The sequence below is a fragment of the Nelumbo nucifera genome, chromosome 3, assembly GCF_055504915.1.
Source record: "Nelumbo nucifera cultivar China Antique chromosome 3, China Antique-T2T, whole genome shotgun sequence".
NCBI classification, from domain to species: domain Eukaryota; kingdom Viridiplantae; phylum Streptophyta; class Magnoliopsida; order Proteales; family Nelumbonaceae; genus Nelumbo; species Nelumbo nucifera.
The window spans coordinates 102870354-102888904 of record NC_142651.1 but is presented as its reverse complement, the minus strand read 5'-3'; the positions used below and the strand labels follow the sequence as shown (position 1 = coordinate 102888904).

Genomic DNA, 18551 nt, shown 5'->3' with positions numbered 1-18551 from the left:
TCGAGGTGAAATCAGTTTAGCGCGAGTTTTTGACGTCCAAAATATGATAATTGTTTGACGTCCGCGCATGAGTTGTATGCGACCCGGGTTGACCTTTGGTCGAGTCGAGCCGACCCTGGTCGAGCTGAGTCGACCCTAGTCGAGCCAAGAGCATAGGCGGGTCAGACCGGAGGATCTCCGAACTGGACGAAGCACGCCACGGGGCAAATCCACCCGTTAGTCCGTGAATTCTCCACGTCGGGTCAAGACACACCGGGCATGGGGAGTGGGGGGCAATTGATGGAGGTAGATTTGGCCCGACCCCTTGGCTATGCGACACGTGGAAGCAACCGAGTATGACCTGACAGGAGCGTCAGCTCGGCACAACGACCTAGCCATATCTCAAGAAGAGGCCCCGAGCTCCCCAAAAGGAACCCACGCTTCCTATAAGGTAGAACTCAAGCTTTCCCTATCAATCCCGAGCCTTACAAGGAACCGCGCGAAGGGCGAAGCCCGGACTGACCCACCTCGGGTCAGTCCGGGCCACACTCCTATCCGAACTCAATACTTCACCTTGGGCACCACCCCGACACTTTGGCTCCAGGTTGCATGACTGAATAACCGTACCTGACAAAGAAGTCCGTACTCTGAGGCAACGCACCTGACTGATCAGGGATTTGACAAATGACAGCCGCCCTCCAACGGCCACCTGCTACCACCATCTCAGTTGTTGCAGAGACGACCTTGACAGAGAAGTTAGTGGCGGTTATGTCTGCCCCCCACAGAGGCAGTTACACCTGATCTGGCAAAGGCTTGGGAGTGAGTGCACCAGGGTGGTTATAAAAGGCCCTCTTCCCCTAGAGTAAAGGTAAGTGACACTTTGCACCTTCTGGTCTCAGAATCTGTCATCCTCTTTGCTTTCTCAAGAGTACTAACTTGAGCATCGGAGCATTCCCACCGGGTTCCTCCCTCGGGAATCTTTTGCTTCCTCCCTGTTTCAGGCATCTCCTACTCCGTCAGAGGCAAGGTTACCGGCAGCTAGGACCGACCGGATCGTGCATCATCAAAACCCAATTTACAAAACTGTCCAGCATACTCTCTTGCCAAATTCTCTTACACTGTGTTTGGTCCAAGATAGCCTTATTTCCTAGCCACCATTCTACCTCTTGCCTTGGTCCAAGGTAGCTACCCAAAACAGGGGTTGAGGGTGAGATAGGGGACGTAGACAAGCTTCTCAAGGCAATCATAGAACAAGCTTATTCTCCAAATGATATTTGATCATCCCTTCTCATTGCAGAATAGCTCGATTCTTTATCAAGTTGTTAGACTTTTTTCTTTTCTTTTTATTATTATCAAAGTGTTCAAGAAGTAGTGGTCGAAGGATAAAGTGGAGCAAGAAACACACTATAATTTTTATTATAACTCACATTGGTTTGACACCCAATGCAGTTTTCAAATTGTTTAATTAAAGAAAATGTAGAATTAAGTTTAGAACCGCCTTCCGTTAATTTCTCAAGTTTCTCTAGTCTTGTTCCTGCCATTTTCCATTCTCTAGTCTCCTCTCCCCCCCTCGGGAAGTGACGATTCTCCATCCTCGAAGCAAGCAAATAAGCACAGACTCACACAGACGACTAGCATAGATAGAGAAAGGTAGAATCCGAACTTGCCGGTTTATGGGCAATGATCTTTGCTTGTTTCCCTTGAAAAAGAAAGGATGAGAGAAACATACAGAAACTAACAGATTCACTGAACAGAAGATTGATAGGATGATAATTAGTTGCATGGCTTCTGAATGTTCTGTATCATTGTCCAACAAGATTAGAACCTCATGTGTTCAATCTTCTCTTATATTATTAAAATATATATACACTGATCTGTTATGCCGGGTTTGGTAGTTTTGAATCATTTGTTATCTCTGTCTGAAGATTTTTATATGTTATATGATCTAATATTTTATGTGAGAATGTTGAATTCTCCTACTCACTCAACAATGACAAAATTCTAATCAACTTCCACTACATTGTGGTCTCTTGTCTAGTGGGGTCTACACACCTTTTGGGTTCTCAACCCTATCCACCATGATTAAATGTTACTCCAGTTATATGTCGTTGTAGAAGAATTGCAACCTATGTTTTGCAGTCTAGCTACCGATTGACCACTTCTTTCCATCAAAGCCTATATTGTGAAGGGAAATCTAAAGAAATGAAAGAAGAGAATGCAAACAGATAATGACATACACAAGAATATTCATGTGGTTCAACATTTTGTACCTACAGATTACATCCATGGAAGATCCCTACAAAATTCACCTTTTACAGTTTGACAATTATACAATCCTAGAGAGCAAGCTAGTATATACAGGGATCATCCAATTAGATTTCTTATTCCTTTTCTTACTAAGCAAAAATCAAGTTATTTCATAAAATTAATTGTATTATTTTACTGTTGTGCTTCAGGTATCAAAAGCTTAAAAGCTTTTCTAAGAGACCCTTGGATAAACTGCAAGCATGCACCAAGAAATGGTTCCATGCCCATGATGAGAAATGGAAGTGGTTCAAGGTGTGCCCATTATTTATTTATTTTTTTTCATTACAAATAACAAACCTTTAAAGGTTAGAATTTTTAATTTTATCTCTCCTATTTTATTGTATAGGGTTGTTTAGGGGCTTTAGATGGAATATATATTAGGGTCCAAGTGTTTGAAAAGGATAAGCCTAGATATTGAATGAAGAATGAAATTGCAACAAATGTATTGGGTGTTTGCTCTCCAGATATGTAGTTCATTTACATATTACCTGGCTGGGAGGGATCTGCTCATGACACTAGAGTCATTTGTGATGCCATTTGAAGGAGAAATGGCTTAAAATTACCACAAGGTAATAATTGAACCACGAGAATTAGGACACTAGAGCAAAAATTCTAATATTAATGTTTAAGAAACTAATATGTATTGTCATACATTTGTTTAGGTCATTATTACTTGTGTGATGCTAGGTTAGGTACCCCAACAGTGAGGGATTCGTAACACCTTATAGGGGTCAAAGATATCACCTATATGAGTGGAGGCAAGGACACCAACCAAGCCCCCCCATATGAGATATTCAACATGAGGCATTGTATAACTAGGAATGTAATTAAGAGGACATTTGGCCTCTTAAAAATAAGGTGGGCAATATTTAGGACCTCGACTTGGTACCCAATAAAGACCCAGTGTAGGATCATTAGTGCATGTTGCCTCTTACACAATTATATAAGGAAAAATATGTCAATTGGTCCCATGGAAGCAAAAATTGAAAATTTTTTAGCCACTAAAGGAGGTTCACACAGTGTAGCAGAGGTTGATGAACAAATCACATGTCTAGAGAGTAGCAGTGAATGGGCTGCATTCAGAGACAACTTGGCAAATCAAACGCGGCAACAATTTAGACATTTAGTAATGCAATTTCTTATTTAGGCTATTGTATCAAATGTACTAGATCTTTATGTGTTGTTCAATCAAACTTGAATTGTTTGTAACAATTGTTCACTTATTTATGTTTGCATTCCTTGTATTCATCTATTAATTGTTATTAGAAATAGATAACATGTGAGTTATTTGTAACAACTGTTTACTTGTTTTCCTATGCCTTCACTGTGTCTATCCATTACTTATTATTATAAATGGTTGGGAAAGATAAGGAGAAGAAACAACCAAATAGGCAAAATAGAGTTTGGACAAAGGCAGAGGATGAAAATTTGGTTGGGGCTTAATGATGTTGGCTCAAACTGGAATGTGGAGAGTAGATAACTGGACATTCTAGGCAGGGTATTTGGTACAATTAGAAAAATACATGGAAGAAAATCTCCCTCGATGTGGATTGAAGGCAACACCTTATATGGAATCTCGGGTGAAGCATATGAAGAGACAATGTGGGCCATATGTGAGATGTTAGGCCCTAATTGTTCAGGATTTGGGTGGGATGACATCAAGAAATGCATTACATGTGAGGAAGAAGTCTTAAACGGGTGGGTTAAAGTAATTGCGGATTATTTTATTTTATATTTTAGACAAATGTATACATCTGTTTTAAATGACATCCAATTTATTAATATATTTTTGCTTTGATAAATGTAGGGCCATCCATATGCCAAAGGATTAAGGAACAAGCATTTTTTATTTCTCGATGAACTTTCTATCATCTTTGGAAGAGACAGAGCCACTAGGGAGCTTGTAGAAATCCCTTCTGATGCTACAGAAGTTGTTGATAAGGAAGAACAATCAAGTTACCGACCCATGGAAAGATGAATCAATTAATGAAGGAGAAGCTCAACAAGTTGTGTTAGAGTTTTTTCAAGAAGATAACATGACTCTACAATTTGCCACACAACCACCATCCACTCAACCTCCAATAGGTACCTCATCAACCTCTTGTCCGCATAGAGCAAGTAAGAGGTCAAGGAGCTACGTGGATGATGACTCATTAGTTAAGGTGATTTTAGAAAATATAGATAGGGTTGAACAACAGTTTGTTGAATACAATGATAGGGTTGAACAACAGTTTGTTGAATACAATGATAGGGTTGAAGAGATAGGGAGATGAGAATGAAAATGTTTGAAGAGATAAGGAAGACCCTTCGTTTAACTTTAGATGAGATGATCAAAGTGAGTTAAAAGTTAACTAGTGACATGGGAGAGGTTGAATACTTTTTTAGCCTACCACTTGACTTTAGAAATGCATACATTTTCTCTTACATCCTCTCTGATTAGTTGATTAGCAACTCAATAGAACAATAGTTATCTTTTGTTTTTTTTTTTGTATTTTGATTATCAGAAAACATGTAGTTACTGAATAGAAAACAAAAACACGTTACCTCTTTTTCTTCTTTTTTTTTTGTTTTAACATAGCAAGTTCAAATTATTGATTTGATAGGATGAACCTCTAGTTTGTTTTAATTCAGATCTTTCTATGATTAGTGGTATTAAGAAAACCTTCAAAAAGGGTAATGTTGGCAATAGTGATTGATTGGGTTCCTTTTGATATGGCATTAACCTATTACACAAGTTTATAAAACAAAACCTTGACAAAAAATATTCATTTAGGCCAATAAGGTAATTTTGGCAATAGTATAATAAATTAATCTCTTACGTAGAAAAGTTGGTAAAATAAAAGAACATAGGTAAATTAGAATGTAAAATTTACCTTAATAAGTTTCAACTAAAAGAATATGGGTAAATAAAATTTCCTGGGTAAAACCCGGATAAGTGAATTTACCGAGGTAAGTATGATAGTGCTAAACGAACGAGGTTAATGTAAGTGTGCAAATAAAACTTCGAGGACTAAACATCACTACCACCAATATAAAGGGTGGTAACATGCAATTTATCCTTATTATTATTTTGAAATTGTCACATGCAACGCACGTGAACAAAAACATGTTTATAATTGCGTGCTCACGGTTAGGGGCGTTCTTGTCGAGACCATCGATTCTATCCGTCCAACCGGTGTTCCTCGTCTCTGTAAGCGTTGTCTCCCGCTAAAGGTGAGTCTCAACTCTCAAACCCTAGAAACCCGAGAGAGGCCTTATCTCTTCATCTTCCGTGCTTATGCTTGGATTTTTGTTTCAGTTTCTTCTCTATCCATGCATATTTGTTTGCTTTTTATATCAGTCAACCCAGGATTCAAGATTTTATCTTTCGTTCTCTTTTAGAGCTTTGTATCTATTTGCTGAATGATATATTACTGGACTAGGGTTTGACATGTATATGGGTTTGTCCTTTTTTCCCCAAATTCTCGATTACTCCTGCAGGGTTTTTGATAACAGGTGCCACGGCAAAATAGATTGCTATTGTTCATCCAAGTTGGAATAATCTGATTTGCCCCGTTGTGTCTCTCTTCTCATTTTGCAAATTTATGATATATTTTTTAGCAAGATTTTAATCCCGTAGGGGGTTCGTTCGATTATTATTGTTATTGTTTTTAAACATAATTTCTATTCGTAATTGTTTATATCTATTTGAGTAATTCTGTAATTAGGCGTTTTATGAGTTATGTAGCTACTTTCGTAGCAACCCATACATATTAAAACATAATTTTGGTCCTCGATACTTTTTGTATGTCGTAATTTTTTTTGGTCATTTTTTGTCATCGGTGTTTGATTATAAATTTATTCATGTTTACTTTAGAATGGTCTCAGGTAGAATGAGTGGTCATTTGAGTAGAACCATTTACGTTGGCAACCTCCCTGGAGATATTCGTGAGAGAGAAATAGAAGATCTTTTTTATAAGGTAAATTTAGATTTATACGGCACCTTTTGGTTCCTACTTATTGATTTATACTATTTTTTTTTCTCATTTCGATATGGTTATGTTTTATATCTTCTCCAGTAATGTAGTGTTACAATTTATCTACTTAGTCTTACATCTGATTAAGCATAGTTATTATTGATAAAATATAGTTATGAATACACAATAGGACAAATGTCAGCATGTAAAATTGTATATAATCTTCCTATCAAAATAAGGAGAAAAATTTTGCATTAGTTTATGAGGAAACTGTATTTCTTTTTTCTATTGACAATTAAAACTGATGTACAGAATCTTGTTGTACAGGGGTGTTTATAATGATACTTATACAATAGATTACTTTACCTTACAGAAAAAAAGGACCATTCCTCTTAACCTTCCAATGAAAAGGCCATCTTGTATTGAATGGTGTAGAGATGTAGGGATGCATGCATCTAAATGAGATATCCCCAGTGTGATGATGCAAAACCCAAGGACTGTCAGATCCGATGCCTGTTCATCCAATACTAACCTGAGTCCCAAGAATAATTTTTCACATCAATGTGGTTAAAACCCATAGAATTTATCAGTCCAAGGCCCTTAACTAAAGCCAGAATCTATGTGCTGGAAGAATCTCTTGATTGCAAATGACCGTTTTCTGCATCTAATACTTATCCAACCTACAAGTGCTAGAATAACATCATGTTAATTTGTTCATGTACAAGGTGTATTGTCTGATGGATAGAAGTTTTATTTTAACGTGGTCATGGCACTTTAATGTGCCTTATTTGCTGAATCTTAATCTTTTTGTTTTGTGGTTGTCATTGGCTTCATGTCACAGTATGGGCCTATTGTTGATATTGACTTGAAGATCCCGCCAAGGCCACCAGGTTATGCCTTTGTTGAGGTATTATGATATTCTATTTAGTTTTTTTTTTTAAATCCATTTTTAAGTGTGAAATCATCCTGTTGCCCATTTTATATTGGTTTTCCCTGACCTCATATTTGTTATTAGTTTGAAGATTCTCGAGATGCTGAAGATGCCATTCGTAGTCGTGACGGGTATAACTTTGATGGGCATCGGTTAAGGGTTAGTAAAGTTTGTAATTTTCTGGTTTCACCTGTGCTCATTTATTAGTTAACACTTCTTCATTTCTTACCCATTTCACCTATTTATATCAATATAGGTAGAACTGGCACATGGTGGGCGTGGCCATTCTTCATCAATAGATCGTCGTAGTAGTTATGGCAGCGGTGGAAGCCGTGGAGGAGTCTCTAGGCGTTCTGAATATCGTGGTGTGTGTCCCAACCATCATAACTCTGATATTCATCTATAGGCTGGCTGTGTTTCTTTTATCAAACTGTTCTTAATTTCTCTCTCGTGCAGTGTTAGTCACAGGTTTACCTTCTTCTGCTTCATGGCAAGACCTAAAGGTAACCATGATACCTTGTATACCTTGTTTCATAGACATCTTTTTTCTATGTCCTGGTCTCTGTCTCTCTCCCTCTCTCATTACAAGTATTTTGTATGCAGGATCACATGCGTCGAGCTGGGGACGTTTGCTTCTCTCAAGTGTTCCGTGATGGTGGTGGTAGGTTACATTGAGCTTCAGTTTTTTATTTAGGTGGTGCTGAAAGCAGAATGTAGAGAAGATTCCAAACATAAAAATGGCCTAAATGGATAAATCCTGTAATCTTTTTGGTATATGATAAAATTATTAGGGGTAAATTAATCACCCTAATGCCTGTACTTCATCATTTGGAAATTAAGTCTTGAGTTGGTGAAATGCTGAATGAGACATTCTAAATTGGAAACTTTTCTGTATTCCTCTTTTATACCCCATTTCAGAAGTTATCAAACATTACCATAGGAGTTGGTGGTTGTATTTGTATTTGTTATTTGGCTCATTTTTGGTCTCTCCACTCTTGTTGTATATTGATGCAGAAAAGGTTATGAAAAAATTCACATAGGATTTGAGATGGGTGGCTGATGTTTCTTTGCAGTATTTTCTGACCAACCCAAAGACATTAAAACATTACATGAAATATATTATAAGATTGCAATATGCCTCTTTGTCCATTTTGGAGCAAAGAACTGGACAATTAGATAATAGTACATGGAGGGGAGATGATTAGGGATCTGGTGGTGGCAAGTCTTGGAAAGATATAATTAATGGTTAATCTATCAGAGAAAACTTAATTATGACCAGACGAAGTGTAGTTTTTTTATATTTTTTTTTTGCATGTTCATGGATGATGATCATTGATGAATTTACTTGACTGGGATGCTGGCTGTAAAGGCAGATGGGTTGGTTAGAATTCATGTTCATTGAGGCAGGGATTTTGTAAAATATGGATCAATGGTATCATGACCCTAGATCATGGTTGCTTATTACTCTGGATAATCTTGGGCTTTGGAGAATACTTAAAATGATGATGATAAAGATTTCCTTGTCTGACTGTTTGGGGGCTGTGCATTCTCATAAGTTTTGGTTGATGAGATTTCTTTTTATACCTTTTTTTTGATAAGTAATTTCTTTTCATAACTTTGTGATATTTCTTTGTGTATGTGGTGAATGTATTTTATCTTCATTTTTTACCTTATTGTTTATGCCTTTATGGTGGTGTCTGGCATGCATTTTTTTTTCTTAATGAAAACTGTTTGGCTTGCATTTTATGAATACTGAATAAATACATATTATATAATTCCATTCATGTTTCATTTGTTTTCTCTGTAAACGGTTCTTCCTCTCTTATTTTCTTCTTCAGTTTTTGTTTTTTCATAACTGGCTAAAATTTAATCCGACATTTAAGCTGCAAGTGGTTGTTAAAGATTGCAAGTTGTGATTTAAATTTTGCAGGGGGACTGTTTTCTCCTCTCTTGTTACTTTCAATTTGTTTAATGTGCATCTGTTTGCTTATCGAAAAGGATAAGGTACTTGTAAAGTAAAAAAAAAAAAGATTCTATCTCTGTATGTATACTTGTTGTGAGAGAGACTTGAACCAAAGGGTTTATTGCCTACAACTTGGAGACCTTTCTGACTCCTTTGTTTTTTTTCAGAAATATGGGGGCATTTGATTTGAAGAATTAAAAAAAGTGGGGTACTTGATTTGAACAGTTTACACAGCATTGGGCCTAGGCCCTTGGGTTGGGACCTTTCAAAATTTGACATATCTTCAACCTGAGCTTGTCCGAGTTGCACCTCTAATTTGACTTCTTATTTGCCTTTCCTTTTTTGTTGTGAACTTGGAAGTGCTCTCTAGCTGAAGTTCATAATCAGTGCATTTCCGAGATAAACAAGTTGTATTTATTATGACTTTGCAATAACTGATGTTAGTTGTGGAATTTCTGCTTGAATTTTTGATTGCTAGAATGATAATATTGCACTCCATTCTAGGGTGTCATGCTAATGTTGTCAAAACTGCACAATTTGAATCATAAATCCTGAGGGGTTTTGATTTGAATCTTGTATATAAACCTTTTCTGCAAAAATCTTTGGACTTTTTTTTTTTTGAATCCTACGATTTGATTCATAAATCTTACATTTTATATGATTCCTGTGATTCAAGTAAATTCAATTAGGTGTTAGTTCTGTACTTTGTCTTTTTTTTTTTAGTTTTTTCAAGGGAGACTTGTTTTAATGCCCTAGCCAGAAACTGGTTTATTTGCATTAAGTTTATTTTCCATCATACGATTTGATTCGTAAATCTTACATTTTTTATGATTCCTGTGATTCAAGTAAATTCAATTAGGTGTTAGTTCTGTACTTTGTCTTTTTTTTTTTTAGTTTTTTCAAGGGAGACTTGTTTTAAGGCCCTTGCCAGAAACTGGTTTATTTGCATTAAGTTTATTTTCCATCATATGTAATTTAAGGAGCCATTGTAAATGGATTATTTTCCTTTTAAGTCAGACTTAATTGTATCACCTTAGTCTTTTATTGTACAAGTGGTAAATTATATTGTATTAGGTACATAACTACATATATAGTAGACATGGATTAAAAATAGGGCAAAATTGCCTCCCTTTGAATGAATAGTTACTTTTTCTCAAAAAAGGTATACTTTTATATATATATATATATATATATTGTTACCGTCATCGTCGTTGTCATCATCATCTAAGCCTTTGATTATGTATATATTTAATTTTTTGACAATTTTGTAAAAAATATAAATAATCTTATTGTCTACGATATGATACATGATTTGATTTGATTCAACTTTATCTATTATTTATAATATGGTTATGATTTTCATAACGTTGTTTTGTGCTACTGGGGAGGTGGATCAATAGTGCTATCAAATTGGAGAACAGGTTGACTGAAGTCTATTAGACAATTATTAATTGGACATTGCTACAATGTTGGACAGTCAACAAACAATGACTGTTTGGCGTGTCTTTCCATGTGGGCTGTCGGCTGTTTAGAAGCCCGGCAGCCTGCATTTTGGTCTTTTCCTGTTTGGTTGGGAAAAGATCTATCCACCAAAAGATGTCTTCCTGAAATGACGCATGAAGCCTGTTTTGGGCTATTTTTGGGAAGCTCCAAATGGAGCTTTTTGCCTTATTCATCACGACTTCGCGCGGGAAGACACGCCTTAACCAAACGGTGTTCAAGCTGCTAAGATCCTAGTGCAAAATCTCACATCGACTTTTGGCTGTTAGGTCTGCCGGAAGATCTTTAAAAAGATTTGCCAAATGGCACCGATATGTTCCAGAAGGCTATGATTGGGTGTAGTTGAGAACTTGGGATGCAATGACTGAGGTAGGACTGGATCTGGCCAGGCAGACTTGTGAAAAATCTTAATGAAAAGTTACCGTTTCCTATAAAAAAACCCTTGTGAAAAATCTATTGTTTTTATCACCAGCTTTGAGCCATAAGATTCTAGACTTCTGCATCTACAATATTTTGGCCATAGTCTTCCAATTCATCCCTGGCTACCTCCCTTTGCTGCCTCTCTTCAGCTGATAGTGAATTGGATTCCTCTTTTAAGTCCAAGCCTTTGGTTTGAGCTCATGTGATCTTATTCCTCCCAAGAATGCACCCCACATCTTCCTTGCACCATTGTTTAATATTGTTTTTGAGAAATTTAAGCTTCCTACAAAAAGATTCACAACACACACCATATACTTTAAGTGGAATGGTCATGTAACTTTAAGTGTGAAGCAAATAAAGTGATGTAGGTCTCCTCCTCAGCTACCTAACCAAAGGGATGCTTCACATCTATTTACGTCTTAAATATCTACTTAAGTACTCGATATTTTCCAATTAATATAAATAGCTGTTAATCATAAAAAGGATAGAATCATACTTGTTGCTAAGCTGCATAATATCTGAATTTAAAGGTGGTTTTAGGCATAAGTATTAACAATTTGGAGAAATGAAACCAATTTATCTATTTTCCCATATTCTTCTTTTATTCATTTGATTGCTTGTTTGGGAGTTCTGAAATATATATTTTTTGTTTTGATTTTTCTGTAGGTACGACTGGGGTTGTGGATTACACAAACTATGAAGACATGAAATATGCTGTGAGTTATTAATCTTTTACTCTTTTACTGTTTTTTATTTTTATTAATTTTTTTAATTTTAATTATGACTACTTTCTGATCTAAATATCTGATTTCGTTCTATTGACAGTATTTTACTTTTTAAACAATAAAAATGATATTCTACCTTTTCTTTATCTGCAGATTAGGAAGCTAGACGACTCTGAGTTTCGGAATGCATTTTCCCGGGCATATATACGAGTATGATTTAATAACTTGTCAATAGTTTTATGATGGATATGGCATGAAATGGAACGGAATGGCAAAACAGGATTCCTGTAGCTTGGATGATGATGATGATGATGATTTAATAGCTTGTCACTCTGAACCCTTTCTTTTGTTCTTTGCACGGCTTTTATGCTTGTATTTGCCTACTTTAGGTGAAAGAGTACGATTCAAGGCGGAGCTTATCTAGGAGCCGTAGTCGTAGCCGGTCCCACTCAAGAAGTAAAAGTAAAAGCCCTAGTCGCAGTCGCAGTTATAGCAGAAGCCGGAGCCAAAGGTTTGTTTTTGGTCATTTTGCAATTCAGTTATGAATGTTGATTATATGATTCTTAACTAAACTAAGATAATTCTTATGCAGTAAATCCTTAAAGACCAAGTCTTCTCGTCGTTCTTTGTCTAGATCTCGATCAAGGTCTGTTTCTTCTCGCTCCCATTCAGGGTCAAGACCACGCTCTTTGTCAAGGTATGTATTTCTGTTTCCACATGGTCGTTTTAACATACATTATAATTTTTTTTTCTTGTTGTTAACTACATTCTTTTATAAGAGTTTGCATTTCTCTGCTTAGGTGGAAGCATTGCTTTCTTTCAGTACATTCCTGTTGTCTGTTAAGATGTCTTGTTCCATGGGTTGTTATTATTTGCAGAACCTTCCATGTAGACCCTTGTAAGAGTTTGTGTAACTTCTGATTAGAAGTTGGTTTGCCAACTAGTCAACCAGCATTTTGAGATGTACTGCTTTTTTTCAGTTTAATGAAATTTCTTTTTATCCTTCAATAAAAAAAGACCCTAAGAGTTCTTGATTTCCTCTTTTTGTTGCCTAGTTTTTGGTTTTGACTTTGCATTTTTGGTTCCTATATCGGCCTCCCTCCCCTTTTTGTGAACTTCTGTGCAACATAGGTAGTTTTCAATTATTTGTTGTATTGAGAGAAGTCTTTGTATATATCCATCATTTGCCTTCCAGTAATACATATTGCTCGCACAATTGTTCCTTCCCTTGTGGTGTTTTGGTTGTATTAGCTTTCAAATGAGCTTTCAAACAACCATTCTACACCAACCACCAGCTAGATCTTTTCTCTATGGTTTTCACACTTAATGATATGTGCTTGTTTTTATTTTTCTCATTATTTTGCCAGATTTAATGCATCCTTAGACTGTTGCGTTTTGATTTTTTTGGCTACTAATGAAATGCATGTACATGCATCAGTAAGGGTACTCATATTCAGAGTCCAATTGCATTGTTTTCCAGTGATTTCTGATCTTCAGTCAAAAGACTCAAAACCTAATTTTGTGAAGTCCTATGTTGACCTTTATTATCTTTTGAGTCCTTGCCGACCTTCTGTTAGGATGTGCAATTGTTCTTACATTTTAAATAATTGCAAGATTTTGTGTTTACCCATCTACTTCAGTTGTATCTTTGTATATGCTTTTTAAGTTTGCATCGGGATAAGGTATGCTAAGTACATTGTAAAGCATATCACTGGTATGCCGTTGATAGACAGAAACAAGAGATAGATGATGATTCAACTGTGGTCTAATGTATAGATGTTAGCAGGATAATATGACATTTTGCTTGGCGAGTTGGCATGGCCTCATTTTATAGACTGGGGTGTCTTATGTATATAGCCAGTGTATCAACCTCTTATGATTTTAACACATGGATCTTGTGTAATTTATTAGTTAATTTGTAATAATTATAAAACAAAGAAATGGATGGAAACAAAAATGAAAGCAGCCGGCCAAAAGGATATATATGCTTTCAATATCCCCTGGCTGATTCCAATAGAGCTATCAAGAATCCTGACCTTGGCTCAAGACCCCCTGAAAATAGTAATTTGTGATTTGTCAATTATAATCAGTTTTAATGTAAAGCCATTGTCCAATGCATCTTGGGCTCTTGGCCCTTGGGAGGGGTGAACTGGATATGGACCTAAATTCTGACATTTCAGCACATAGCGGTCACATCCATACTTGATGCTGCATTCTCACGTTTGTTAGCCTAAGATTTTACCATCACAGGCCGCAATGATCATTACTGGATTCCTTTGAAGTACAAATCATTCCCAAGAATAGAAACCTACTGAAAAGACAAATTGATGGAACTGACTGTTTCTCCTATATGGGCCTTGTTGCTGGTGGTAAAATTATGGTACACAAGGAAAAGAAAAAGATTTTTTTTTTTAATGGAAAGGCATTTGATGGAGTTTTCTCTCGTTAGAGATGACAGCTTTTGTAACATGCAATTGTTTGATGGCACCCTAGTTTTTTTTCATGGCTAGTCATGGATTGTATCCCTCTACTCTCCATAATGGTATACACAGTATGTAGAACTGTCCAGGTAAGACTCGGAGTTGTCTTGCTACAATTTCTTTGTTGCTCTTATTTTCTCCTTTTCACTGTTTCATGCACTTTTTCCACTTATTGTTCCAAAGTGGATGGGGGATTGCTGAGAAAACGCACACCAAGGTTGCCGAATTATCATCCCTTGTTCATAAAGGTTGCCTTGTTTGTTTTCTAGATATGGCTTTATGCGGCGATTTGGGGATTGCATATTAGGAACTTGATTGGATATTGGTGCAAATGCCTGTAACTCTTTTGGTTGTGGAGGTATGCTGTTTCATGGATGAGCAGCTTTATAAACCTGGATTATATATTAATTCTTTACAAATTATGCATAGCACGCCCATGGGAGCTAGAGCTAGAGTGGGGAAGGAGAGGATGAGCTGCGATATTAAAGCTGGATTACCGTGAACTAAATGCTATTGGGACCAACCACCAATCAGCGGTAGAAACAAATCCAAAATCACTTTGTGGTCCAACATCGCCATGCTTGTAGGAGTTGCGCTCAGAGTCCTCTTTGGATTTTGGTGGTACAAATGGGAATGATGTTCCTATCCTAACCTCTATATCTTAACTATGTTATTGTGCCATTATCCAGATTGCCAATATATCATTGTGCTTTCTATTTCGACATGTTTCTTCATTGGGTCAATGATTATCAGTGACTTGCCGGGTTCCTCTTTGGTGGGAAGGGAGTCTTGATGACTTGTGCTCTCTTTGTTGAACCATGCTAAAGTTTTATGGGTTTTTTTTTCTTCTTTTTCCTTTTGAATATGGTTGCTCTGACGTGGAAGAGGCGTCCTGGCTTTTGGATCAAAGGTGTTAAAAGAACGTTGTGGATATTGAATTGGGTTATTTCTGGAACTTTTGCAGATCTCCATCAAGATCGAAATCTCCATTACCCTCTGTAAGTTAAAATTTGTGACTTGAAAACTCTTTCAATTGGTTACTTCATGTATTTCTTTACTCAACCTGCAATGTGCAGTCTCGTAGCAAACGTGTGAGCAAAAGCCCAAAGAAGCAGAAGAGCCTTAGTCATAGCCGGAGCCCAAGCAAGAGTCGTAGCCGCAGCTTATCTCGGTCTTGATCTCCATCTGCATAGTCATTTCTCTGTTAGTTAATGATGTTTCCTTTCCCTTTTCTTGATTGCCTAATTGTTTATGGGTTCTGATAGCATCTATCTATTATTTACAGGTAAGATCTGGCTGCAGATGATCTGACAACTCGAGGTCTTCTAGTGTGGTTGGTATTTGCTACTATGCTGGATAAAACATTCTTGATAAACTAAACAATGGAAGAGTTGTACTCGGACAAATTTAGAGGTTGGAATTAAACAGTGATTTATTATGCTTCTAAGATACTAAAAAGATAAAAATGCATGTCCTATTAAAACAGTGACTTGAAATTTTGTTGGTTTGGACCTTAGAACTCTTGCTTTGTTTCTGTCTAATTTTTCATCTTGATTGGAGGTTACTAGTTATTGGTAGGAAAATAAGCTACAAATGTATAGTGTATTGTGCACCTAATTTCGTATTTTTGACATAAACCAGCTAATCTGTGACCACGCTTAGGAATCCTTCTCTCTCTCTTCCTATTCGGCTATTCCCAGCCAACTTCTTCGGAAGGACCTCCCAAGTCTCAATCGGATTCGTATATAGGTTGGGCTCTCAGGTTGGCAAACGGCAGCTATGTTCTCCATCGTTTCCAAATTTGTTCCGGTAAAGTGGGATGTATAGCTTAGGCCGTTTTTACAACTTGACCTGGATAGTGGATACGACCAAGTTTTCAAATGTCAATAGGGTCTGATACGCCGGATGTGGTGTATCGGACTTTTCTAGGTGATGTTTGGCATTGTAGATGATTCTTTCTTGCCGATTATTACTGGTTTTTGGAAGTGGTCATCTTTGAAAAATTACTAAAATTTGCAGTTTGTTTGGTATTGATTTTCAAGGGTGATTTTTTTCTTTTGAATTATCCTTTTCTTGGAGACATGTCGGATGCCATGTCATCTTCCAAAAATTGGAATCACTGATGGGCTTATTTTAAGAATTGTTTTATTGTTGATTTTCCAAAAATTGCAAAAATCAACCAACCAAACAGATTGAAAATCACCACTATTTCTTTATTTCATGTATCTCTGATGTGGCGCTGATTGTTGGGAAATCGGCATTGATGCCAACCATCATCTTAGTTTTTTTTTTTTTTTTCCAAACCTGTTCTGTGGGTTGCTATAACGCATCTTTAGTCGACACTTTAATTTTGTCCTACTTTGTTCATTTGTATTGTAATCAAACAAAAGAAAGTAAAATTTAAAACAAAATTATATCAATTTTCTTTTTGATAAAACCTTGCTATGCGTGGGGTAGCACTCCCCCTAAAGTCACTAGAGCAAATGCAAACTAAATTATGAAGAATATTGTTAAGGGTAAAGTCCACCCACCCATGAGCCTATTATAAATCCGCATTTGCTATCAAATCCTTAGCCTCTCTATAAACATGCTTATAAAGAAAGTCCTCGTTCCGCCGCATCTTCAATGTATGTAGAGCATTCCCGAACAATGTTTCTCAGTTGCCACGATTGATTGGAGAGGAATTTGTGGGAAGAGGTAACTAACTTTGAATCGCCCTCAATGATGATGGGGCTGTCGGAGAAGCTCACTGCCAAGTTATGAGCCTCCCACGCCTCTACCATATTGATGGTAGTATCCCCTTAAGTATATAATTCGAAACACACGATCTCACCATTGTGATTCCTTGCAATAGCTGCAATGGAGGATCTCCCATTATTTGAACGAGAGGCGTCAAAATTAATTTTGATGGTATTAAGTTTTTTGGAGCCTTTATATTCCTTTATTTAAACACACGGGATGAGATTCTTTTCGAAAGCTTTTATATTCCTTATGGGCATTTAAATGCTTTCTCCATGGTCATTTGAGGGGTGGTACTGGTATTATTGAAACCTTTTGAGAAAAAGGTACATGAATGTTTCAGTTTTGGGATACAGTTTAGATTCTAAATCAAAGCATTCCAATTTAGATCATTATTTCCATTATTAATCAAACTACATTTTATTTTGTAGGCCGATTTGATACTGAATTTTCCATCTCCAGATTAATTCATCATCTCTTGAGTCCGTAGGAATGGAAATGGTTCTAATTTTCTCCCACAAATTTGCAGAGACCAAGCTCCTTATTTTGCTCTCCCTTTAAACATTTCTTTCTCTATCCATAATCTCACTTACTAAAAGCTCATTATCATTAATCAAAATTTTCGTCCAAATCATTTATAATATCATAATTTTACTATTAATAAAATTTATTTATACCACAATCAAACGCAACCTAAAGGTTTAACATTATATCATTATAATTTAACAAGACAAGCATTTGTGGATTTATTTTATAATAGTATAGATGAGTTAAAAATAATTTCACATTAAAACTTGGGCCAAATACATGAAAAGCACTTTAACCTTTACTACAATAATTAATTGTACATTTTCATAAAAAAAATTGTGACCACACAACTCCCTTATATTGATATGCATACCACACTACCCCTTATGACCCGACCTCACCTCCTTAACTGAAATGAGAGGTTGAGATTTTGTAATACGTTGCCACTAAAAGTAGGCTGTTCATGGGTCGGGTTGGGTCGGTTTATTAGCGTTTTTCCAAGTGACCCGACCTAGTCGGTTTACCAAGATGAAACTGAAACCGACCCTGTATTAAGTAAAATCGATCTGGTCGGTTTGAGCCGGTTTTGTGAATGATTCTCTCGGAGTGAACGGTAAAGGATTCAAGTCTAAGAAGCGAAGGCTAGATGCTTGGAAATTAAAAATGATTTGATGGATTAAAGTTGAAATTTTATATGTAATATGTATATTTCCTCAATAAAGCTGAAATATATATTAAAACAGAAATATATATATATATATATATATATATATATAATATCTGAAATATATTATATATATAATATATATCTAAGTTGGTTCGGATCAGTTCAGTTTATATTTTTTTGTAACGCAAAACCGACCAATGCTAAAGAAAAACTGGCCGACTCAGGTTGAATCAGCCAGGTTGGACGGTTTGAATCTTGTTATGAACAACCTAACTAAAAGCATAATGTTGTGTGACTCGGATTTTAATTGGATAAACCCAGATCCAGATTTAAAATGGCAAATTTATTTGAGATCC

The 18551-nt window shown here is 36.3% G+C and overlaps 1 protein-coding gene across 14 annotated transcripts; it reads left to right on the top strand.

Annotated features, from left to right (window-relative positions):
- The first annotated feature begins 5371 nt into the window (after positions 1-5371).
- LOC104598954 (serine/arginine-rich-splicing factor SR34-like) lies at positions 5372-17448 on the top strand. Of its 14 annotated transcripts, none has more exons than XR_735451.3 (15): positions 5372-5499; positions 6143-6245; positions 7084-7149; positions 7258-7332; positions 7430-7538; positions 7630-7676; positions 7777-7834; positions 11723-11772; positions 11935-11991; positions 12171-12292; positions 12374-12478; positions 14531-14619; positions 14691-15259; positions 15338-15432; positions 15547-15780. XR_735451.3 is itself a non-coding variant. In XM_088899626.1 (15 exons), exons 2-14 carry the CDS (start codon positions 6144-6146, stop codon positions 15548-15550), a joined length of 924 nt encoding a protein of 307 aa, XP_088755752.1. In that variant the 5' UTR covers positions 5372-5499; position 6143; the 3' UTR covers positions 15551-15594; positions 17432-17448. The 14 variants fall into 14 exon arrangements, 8 of the variants coding, with proteins under 8 accessions (XP_088755752.1, XP_088755751.1, XP_010259574.2 ...); XR_016083446.1 differs by having other exon boundaries at positions 15338-15464; XR_016083447.1 differs by having other exon boundaries at positions 15338-15468.
- Positions 17449-18551: the final 1103 nt, after the last annotated feature.